Source organism: Stegastes partitus, unplaced genomic scaffold, assembly GCF_000690725.1.
Source record: "Stegastes partitus isolate 25-593 unplaced genomic scaffold, Stegastes_partitus-1.0.2 Scaffold781, whole genome shotgun sequence".
NCBI classification, from domain to species: domain Eukaryota; kingdom Metazoa; phylum Chordata; class Actinopteri; family Pomacentridae; genus Stegastes; species Stegastes partitus.
The window spans coordinates 227,001-236,475 of record NW_007578512.1 but is presented as its reverse complement, the minus strand read 5'-3'; the positions used below and the strand labels follow the sequence as shown (position 1 = coordinate 236,475).

Genomic DNA, 9,475 nt, shown 5'->3' with positions numbered 1-9,475 from the left:
AATGAAGCAAAACAACAAAAGTACACTGAATATGTACACAGCTCTAAAGAATGTAAAATCCATCCTCATTTACTTAATGCACTTAATTTTGTGGCATTACAGTATTTATAAATGTTCTGATTAATGTTTTTAACTACATTTTTCTTTTCACTTTAACTATGTGCTAAATCTGTCCTCACAACATACATATTGTTTAATGCAATATGCATGCAACTGAGACGCACTACTTCACCATAACAATGTGCCCTTAAACTTTAACCGTCGCAGTCTGTAATGTGACATGAGCTGTCATCTGTCTGTGTGCTCTCAACAGCTCAGCTTTTTTATACTCGCATGAGGCACTGTGACATAACTGTGCAGAGAACTGTGGGTCAGAACGGCCAGAAAAGCAAGCTGCTTGTTAAATCTGACAGGATACAGTGGGTCAGCCAGGTATTTTTGCCATTTGACATACTGTTGGGATGGCCACTGTATACTATGGTAGTGTGAAAATTGGAACGTTCTCCATCAGGCTAAGTGTGTAGACTGAGACTGGGCCAGAGATACTAAGCATAGCACCGATTGGGAATGTCAGTCTATCAGTCAGCTGGTTATTTGGTTGGTCAGTCCACCACTTTGACCCAAACTAAAATATCTTGCCATTGATTGGATGGATAACCAAGACATTTTGCACTGATATTCAAGGTCCTGAGAAGATATAGTGCTTTTAGCACCATCATGTGGTTGACGTTTGTAATTCAGAGGGAATTATCTTACCTGTGTATTGTATGGATGCCATTAGATCAGTTCCTAAATGATGAACCCTGCTGGCTTTGCTGATTTTAAAATTTCTTCTAGTGCTACCAGCAGGTTAGCATGTTTGGTTTAGAGCACAGCCAATGACTTGCTTGGAAGATGTCATAGTGGCATTCATGTTTTTTTACAGGATGAATCCTGCTGACTATCTGACCTTTCTCACTGACATTTTTGAACTTACTCAACAAGTACTGATGGAACATTTTATGATTCTAAGGAAGGGATTTGTTACAACACTCATTCTTGTGACAATGCATTTAGTGCCATAAGTTCAAAATGTCAAATATCCAGTCATTTGATTTACGACCAAACACCAGCAATGCTACATGCATTTACACCAGCCTCATTTGTACTTTGTGTTTGGTGCTAATTAGCCAATGTTGGCATGCTAACACTACGCTTCTCATAGATGGCATGCATTATACCTGCTATAATCAACATGCTAATATGTGTTATCATGGTGAACATATTAACGTGCAGACTTTTGCACTTACCACAACCTACGTCTGTGCCTAAATGGCTAAATTTATTTCTCATAAACCAAGAAAACATCTACAAAATGAGCAATCACCATCCTCATTAATTAAAAAATATTTTTATTCAATTGTTAAATACCTGGAGCCAAGCCGGCATGACTTAAATTCCCTACACAGATTATTTTCAAGAGACAAGAGTTCTGCATAGACAAAATACATGAACAAATTAAACATATAATGCCCTTATACGCTGGTGTCATTTGACAAAGCCTAGGCTTACTGAATGTTTTACAGTGTTAAGAAAAAGTAGGTCAGCTATTCAGAATTATCTGCAAATATGTGCACATTTGTGCTAAAATATAGTCAGATGTTCACCTAAGTTTCATTTATGAACAACTACGATCTAGTTTAAGTTAAACCTATAAATCAATGTGTGTTTCTTGTCCATATTGAATGCATCATTGAGACACTGACAGTGTAGATTTGAAAAACTATGTGTACCCTGAAGTTAAAAAAGTTAACAAGGATGGCATCAATTGCTGTCACGCAACATTTTGAGTTTGCTGTGCTGCTGCCTGACAAAACCAAAAAAGAAATGAAAAAGGAGAACGTGCATGAAGGACTATCATGATTTGGTGCCACTATGTTGCCTCTGGGTTTGGACAGTGTACCATCATCAGAGAGAAAATGATCCGGACCTTTTAACTGATATGAGTGATTACCATTGAAGAGTCATTCCCCTCATGGTGGGTGCAAGTGTTCAAATATGGGTGCAACTTCTTCTTGGGGAACCTGCAGCCAGTAAAGGAGTAGATATGGGCGTTCATCCCGACGTCATAAAAGCAAACCTCTCCCTCCTCGTGGTCTACAAACACCCCGACCTTCTTGAGTGTCCGGGGAACATTAATCTGCACAGGAGGCTGGTCGCAGGCTTTCAAATTGTCCCCATCTCTTAGCATCAGGACAGCGTAGCCATTACTCAGACAGACATCAGCCAGGCCTTTCCTGTTGACTGTTTCCAAGGCAACTCCAATGTCCCACGCCGTCTTACCTTCCACTTGCACCTTTGGACAAACCCAGAAGATGTTTTTGTGATAAACAAGCAAATAGCTTATGCATGCACTAAACACATTTCCTTGCATTTGGGTGCAAACCAGGAGAATGGTAAGACACAAAACAAAAGAATTGCAAAGATGCTAATTGTCTTCTTGCTGAGTCTCATCAGTAAGGTTTGCTGGTTGATTTGCACAGTTTTTTCATATATGACTTTTCCTTTCGGTTAAGTAAATGACTGACAATAAGAATGTGTAGAATGTGATGTGAAAGATTGACTGTTGGGAACTTTTGCTTGGATGGTTACTACTACTTTGAGTAGTCGAGAAGTAACTACGATGGTAGTTCAAAAAAGTTCTCAGCCCCACCCAGAAACAAGCCATTGTTTCCATTGTACCATTTTGGGGGCATAACTGTATAGGTGGTGCCCCAAGTAAAGGAATTTAAGTATCTTGGGATCTTGTCTACGAGTGATGGAAAAATGAAACCTGAGATGGACAGGCTTGCTGGAGCGTCTGGAGTAAGGTCTTCTGTCTACATCCTAATCCTCATCTATAGTCATGAGCTCTGGGAAGTGACTTGAAGTTACATAGGGTGGCTGGGCTTGACTTTAGAGATAGGGTGAGGAGCGTTGACATCTGGAGGGAGCTTGCAGTAGAGTCTCTGCTCCTTTGTGTCAAGAAGATAGTTGAGGTGGTTGGGACATCTGATCCGAATGCCTCCTGGGTGCCTTCCTTTGGTGGTTTTCCGAGCACGTCCGCCTGGGAGTAGACTCCAGGTTAGAACCAGAACTCGCTGGAGGGCTTATATATCTCATCTGGCCAGGTAAATTCTTTGGATTCTTTGGAAGTGGAAAGAGTTACGAGGAAGAGGGATGTCTGGAAGGAGGCTTTACTTGCTGCCTTCATGACCTAAGCCTGGATAAACGTATGAAAATGGAGTGATGGATGGATGTATGCTATAAGGCCTTATATCACTGTCCACGAAAACTCTAATATTTGAAGCAATAAAAGAAAAAAAAAAAGAAAGCCTTCGAGGTTGGATGCTGTTCCTGAACAAGACTTCCATCCACTCACGCCAGGAGGCAGAAGCAGCCAAATGTGGCTTTGAATTGTCGCCCCATGAACCTTACTCACCCAATCTGGTATCTGTTTCCCAAACTGAAATCTAACTTCAGAGTAATGATGAAGTCATGCTGTTGAGGAGCATGTGGAGGCTCAAGATGTGACCTTCTTCCACAAACAGATAGCGAGGCTTGAACATCAGTAGACCAAGAGCATTGACGTTACAAGACACTATATTGAAAAATAATTCATGAAAAACCTTTCTCCTGTTATGTTTTCTGGTGGGGCCGAAAACTTTTTGAACTACCCTCTTGTAAATTTAATTGAATCTCTCCATATAACTCAGGTTTTATCAGAATATCTCATTCATAATTTTAAATTCCTGAAGATTGCTAAAGTTAAATTCAAAAACATGAAACTGAAATCCCACTGACCTCAAAGTAAAAGGCTCCAGAGGAATAGCCTTCTTTCCCCAACAAACCAAGAAGAGTGTCAAACCTCTCTGGGTTGTCCGGCAGTTTCTGAGGCAAGCCTCCATTTCTCACTTGTTTCCCATCATTGGACACAATGAGGAGATTATTTGCCGTATCGGAGTCCAAAGTTACATTCACTGACAGGGAACAAAAGAACAAGAGCAAGTTGAGTTTATATTTCTTAATAATGACCAAAAGGATTCCTGATGTTTTCTTTTGTGATAAAAGTTTTACCTGCATATTTCTGAATTCTCTTTATCTCTGCAGGGACATGAATGAATAAATGTTAGAAAAACGAAGAACACATGCTCAAATAAGGTAAAAATGTTCAAAGAAAATAATGTGACTTATCCTTACCTTTTGTAACCATTTTTTTCATTTCATCTTGCACCTTGTTGTGAAGGTCGAGGACCAGTCTACTGACTCCACTTCTCACAGTCCCCACTGCTGAATCATTGTAGGCACTGATCTCAGACCAGTCCTTAGTGCTGGGCGGGTCACTTAGAGAATGCAGGCTCTGGAGTGAAAATGCAGAACGAACAGTTAAGCTGCTGCTCCAGATGCAAAAGAAATGAATATGCAGATTGTGCAAAAGCAGAGGACCTGCAGAAGACGGAGTTCATCTTTTATGTGGGACAGATGATCCAGTTCATCTTTTCTCTCCTCCAGCTCGCAGATTTCTTCTTGAAGCTTCTCTTTGAGAGCCTCACTGCGATTATCACCTTTCCTATGTAGCAACATGAGGGCTGCCGCAAGTCCTGACTCACTTGTTTTTACTATTTCTTTGAACTGAGCGAAGATCTTCAGAATGTCTGCAATGTCTGTCTTGACGTTCTCCTGTGGAACAAATTTGCAGTTATGAAGTGTTATTACATTTACTCAGGTTAAAGTTACTTTAGTATTTTTATTTCATGCTAGTCTGTAACTTCAATACAAGTCAGTGGGAAATATTGAGCTTTATATTTAGGGTCTGAGCACCGAAAAGCTTCTCCTGAGTCCTTTTGGATTTGTTGTTGTTGTCATTTCTGTGGATTTTGGACTTTAGTTGTCTTTGAATGACCGTCTTTATTTTGGGATATATTTTTTCCTGTATCATCGGCCACCTTTTGATTTTTCCCTTCCAGCCTGTACTACACCTTTCAGTTATGTCGTTAAAGTGTTTCCTTTTTAACAGAAAAATGTTGATTATACCAGCTGTAAGTACATTTTTCTAATATTACACACTCACTTTTATGTAACAGTTTCAATGCAAGACCTCGTGTATTGCTGCATGCTCCATTACAGATTATATTTATTACTTTGCTATACTACAAATATTATTATTTTGTCTTTACAACACAGAATACACCAAAAGAAGCAAATTACTTAAAATGTTTAAGACTTCTAGATGAATGAAAAACCCTTCACGATACAAAACTCCCCAACCATTTACGTTCTTAGCTGACTTACCTTACGGAGCTCCGTTGACTCATCCACCGCCCTCAACATCTTTTTCCTGTCCTTGATCTCCTGCTCCAGCTCAGAGAGTTCTCGGTCCACCTTGGCCTGAGCACAAACGTGTAGCCATGTAAATAATTCACATTTCACGAGTGCCTTCTTAAGTCGTGCAGCCTTAGTTCAGTTTCATCATCGTACCTTTTTCTTTCTGAAGCGGTTCTTCAGAGGGACACACTGATGGTTTTGGTGGGTTGATTTGACGCACAACACACACACACAAGTCAGGTCCAGATGGCAAACCAGTTCCAGAGGAGCTTTGTGCTGCTTGCAGAGCCTGTTGGTGAAATAAATATTCACATTATACACAAAGATTATACAGTAGCTGCCAAATATCAGCATGAGGGTATAATAACAGACATAGGTCCAGGCTCTGGATAAAACTATATTAACCCCAAAGGAAAGTTTTGTGCCAGAAAAACTAAATGACATAACACAAGAGATGCAGTGCCTAAAAAGCAGAAAAGCAATAAGATCTAAGTACGATGCATTACAGAGATCAAGTATAGTAAGTTAAAATTAAAATGGAATGCCCATGATAATAAAATAATGCACATGAAAATGAGACAAAAATGAAATATTGGCCATTATTCTGATAGTGTAATTAAATCTATCCCAGTTATTTATCATATATTTCATAAAATCCTATGAACAACAAGCCCTCACCTGTGAGTGCACCAGTCACACATACAGTTGTCCTCAAATTTATTCATACCGTCCCATTAAAGAATGGAAAAAAAAAACAGCTGTCACTGAAATACGCCGAAACTGACAAAAGTAATAATAAATACATTTTTATGAAAATCATGACATTGCTTTTGAATTGTGGTTCAACAGAAATATTTACAAAACAAACAAACATGATGGGACCAGTGAACTAATATTTAGTTGAACAAGCCTTTGAGCCAATCACTGCAATCAAGTGTTTTCTGTAACTCTCAATCAGACTTCTGCACCTGTTGACAGCTATTCTGGCCCACTGCTCATCAGCAAAATGCTCTAATTTGTCCAGGACAGTTTTTTTTTTTTTAATTATTGTTTTCAACCACAATTCAAAAGCAACACCTTATTTCACTAAATTATAATTTAGCAAATTTTTATTTATTATTACTTTTTTCATTTTCTAGTTATTTGAGTGGCTATTGTGAATTTTGCCTTTTCTTTAATGGAAGCGTATGAATACATTTGAGGACGAGGTTGTAGCTCACCTGTCCTGCAGTCGGCTGACAGGATCCAGCAGCTCGTGGCTCTTCAGCTCCTCGTCATCCTGGTGAGGCTTCACGTGCTCACAGCAGAAAGACTTCTCACAGTGCAGACAGGACTTCACCGCCGTCACTTCCTTCTCCTCTCCAGAACACGCATCGCACAGAACATCTGCCGTTTGGTTCTTCTCCTCTGTGCAGATGTTTGTCTGTTTTTGCTCAATCAGATCTCTGAGCAACACGTTCACACTCAGCTGCGGCCTTTTGTTGAAGTTTTGCTTACAAAGTGGACACTGGATAGTGTTTGTTGTGTCCCAGTAATTGTTTATGCAGACTTTGCAAAAGTTGTGTCCACACGGAGTGGAGACGGGGTCAGTGAAGTGGTCCAGACAAATGCAGCATTTCAGGAGGGACTGTTGAGAAGTGGGTGAGGCCATGGCGCCTGTTCAAATAGGATAGAAAAGACTGGATGTCATTGTTGCATCTAAACAGTCAGACGTGGCTATGGCTAGAGTAGCAAAAGCAGCTTGTGCATTTTTAACTTCAGTTATCAGGTGGGAGCTAACCAGAGACCATATGTACATCAGAGTAACAACAAGAAAAAGCATCAAAGAGGAGGACGAGATGGTTTATAACTGCTTCCAATGTACTTATTAAAGTCTGTCACTGATGGTGAATGCACCCCCAACTGCTAAAAACATTACCCTCAATATGAATCGAGACTACAAGTAGACTGACTGCTGTTGTCACATTTTCCTACAATGTGATTCATTTGCATCATGAAAGAATTATCTACGAGCAACCAGGTTACTTACAGTTGAAACCAGAAGTTTACATAAACTGTATTTAAAAAAAAAACTTCTTTTTTTTCTCACTGTCTGACAATAAATTAGACTAAACTTTTCCTGTTTTAGGTCAGTTAGGATTACCAAAATTATTTGTATTTGCTAAATGCCAGAATAATGAGAGAGAATTTTTTTTAGAGATATTTTTATTACTTTCGTCAAAGTCAGAAGTTTACATATATTTCCTTAGTATCTGGTAGCATTGCCTTTAAACTGTATGACTTGGGTCAAACGTTTTGGTTTTCCTTCTACAAGCTTCTCACAATAGTTGCTGGTTTTCTGTCAAATTAGCTACAAAGTGACTTCAGGACAACGACGTCAATGTTTTGGAGTGGCCATCACAAAGCCTTGATCCCAATCCTGTAGAAAATGTGTTTGTGGAGCAAGGCAGCCAACAAATCTGACTCAGTTCCACCAGTTCTGTCAGAAGGAATGGGGAAAAATTGCATCAAACTATTGTGAGAAGCTTGTGGAAGGAAACCCAAAATGTTTGACCCAAGTCATACAGTTTAAAGGCAATGCTACCAAATACTAAGGAAATGTATGGAAACTTCTGACTATGACGAAAGTATGAAAAAGAAATCTCTCTCATTATTCTGGTGTTTAGCAAATAGAAATAATTTTGGTAATCCTAACTGACCTAAAACTGGAAAAGTTTAGTCTGAGTTAATGTCAGATAGAAAAAAAAAAAAAAGGTTTTTATGTCTTTTTATACAGTGTGCGTAAACTTCTGGTTTCAACTGTAGATAATTAGAATGTGTATCATAATGTATGTGTGTGGATTTGCTCTCAGCATGCAGTCAAATGAGTCAGTAGGTTTAACAAAAGGAGGGACAGCTGTCAGAGTCACCCAGCCAATGTTTTCACCAGCTGAGTCACATCAACAGTGGTTAGTTTCACTTTCACTTCTACAGCAGCAGTAAACAAATAAGGTAACTGGCTGTTTTCTGACTATTTTAGCGATCTTTAGCAAGTGAATGTTAGTTCAGTGTTTTGCTAATGTTGAGTTTAGAGAGTTTCAAAACTCTCTTTAGATCTTCCTGCTGTAAAAGATTCACATTCATAATATCTTTTGTCAGTGTAGCTCAAAAACAGGAACTGAAAGCTGATCAAAGGAAACAATTAGATTTAAAACTAACACTGTGCCATAAAATATAGTCCGATCAGCAACATGTGAAAGTCTCAGATGAGTTTAACCTGCTTCTCAGTACAGAGATAATAAAGTGAGAAGACGCACAAACACAGAAACAGGATAATCTGAGAATCACAAAGAGATGCGAGTAACAGACAACAGACTGGTGTACAGAAAGATAGGAACCGATAGATGATGGTAAAAGCTCGATGAAGAAAGATAAAACTGAAACAACAACTTTTTTTTTGTCTGTATTTGCTCACCTTTGTCTCAGTGTTCGTCTGTTCGTCCTCAGCGAGCTTCTCCACTTGCTGCTTATATACAACAGGAAGAGGAATGCCGCCTGACGGCTCTCCTGACCTTTGTTTTCACTGTTTACGTCATCAGGTACCATTTCATGGGGAATTCCTGTAAGCAGCATTCTGACAGAGAAGAAACACAAGACCTGCACATGGAAACAGCCTGTGACAATACCGCATGTTGGTATGCAGCATTTTTCATTATCTCTACATGCATCGCTGCTGATATTCCCCAGACTGCATGTCACCAGTCATGTGACACAAACTCATGACTCAATTTACTTTCAGGGGAAGCATTTCTTCTCAGCTCAGCTACTTTTTGATGTGTGATGGAAACTTTTTAGTTCCTTTTATATTACAATCACAGTGTCACACATTCATGTAAAATCCTGGAAACACTTCTGGTTAAGAAAGTCCAGAGTCTGAAACAAAACAACAAATTGAGTGAGAGTTGCTAAATCATGAAAATGCAACAGTCAGCTTAAAGATATAATTTCGTCATTTGCATGTACACATTCAAATGTAAGTTATTCCTCAGAAGTGAAACATAATCAAGATTTCTCTCTGCTGTGTGGCACAGATGGTTAATCAAGCAAACAGATAAGGAAGAAATAAAATCATGTGATGTCTAACTGTAAGTAG

General features: G+C 39.1%; 1 protein-coding gene across 1 annotated transcript; it reads right to left on the bottom strand.

Annotated features, from left to right (window-relative positions):
* Positions 1–1,373: 1,373 nt before the first annotated feature.
* Positions 1,374–8,870, bottom strand: LOC103364804 (E3 ubiquitin-protein ligase TRIM39-like). The gene is made up of 9 exons (XM_008292063.1): positions 8,798–8,870; positions 6,564–6,999; positions 5,497–5,632; positions 5,311–5,406; positions 4,465–4,698; positions 4,219–4,378; positions 4,096–4,122; positions 3,823–3,998; positions 1,374–2,335 (listed from the first exon to the last, which is right to left on the bottom strand). The coding sequence occupies exons 2-9, from the start codon at positions 6,992–6,994 to the stop codon at positions 1,973–1,975; spliced, it is 1,623 nt and encodes a 540-aa protein (XP_008290285.1). The 5' UTR covers positions 6,995–6,999; positions 8,798–8,870; the 3' UTR covers positions 1,374–1,972.
* Positions 8,871–9,475: the final 605 nt, after the last annotated feature.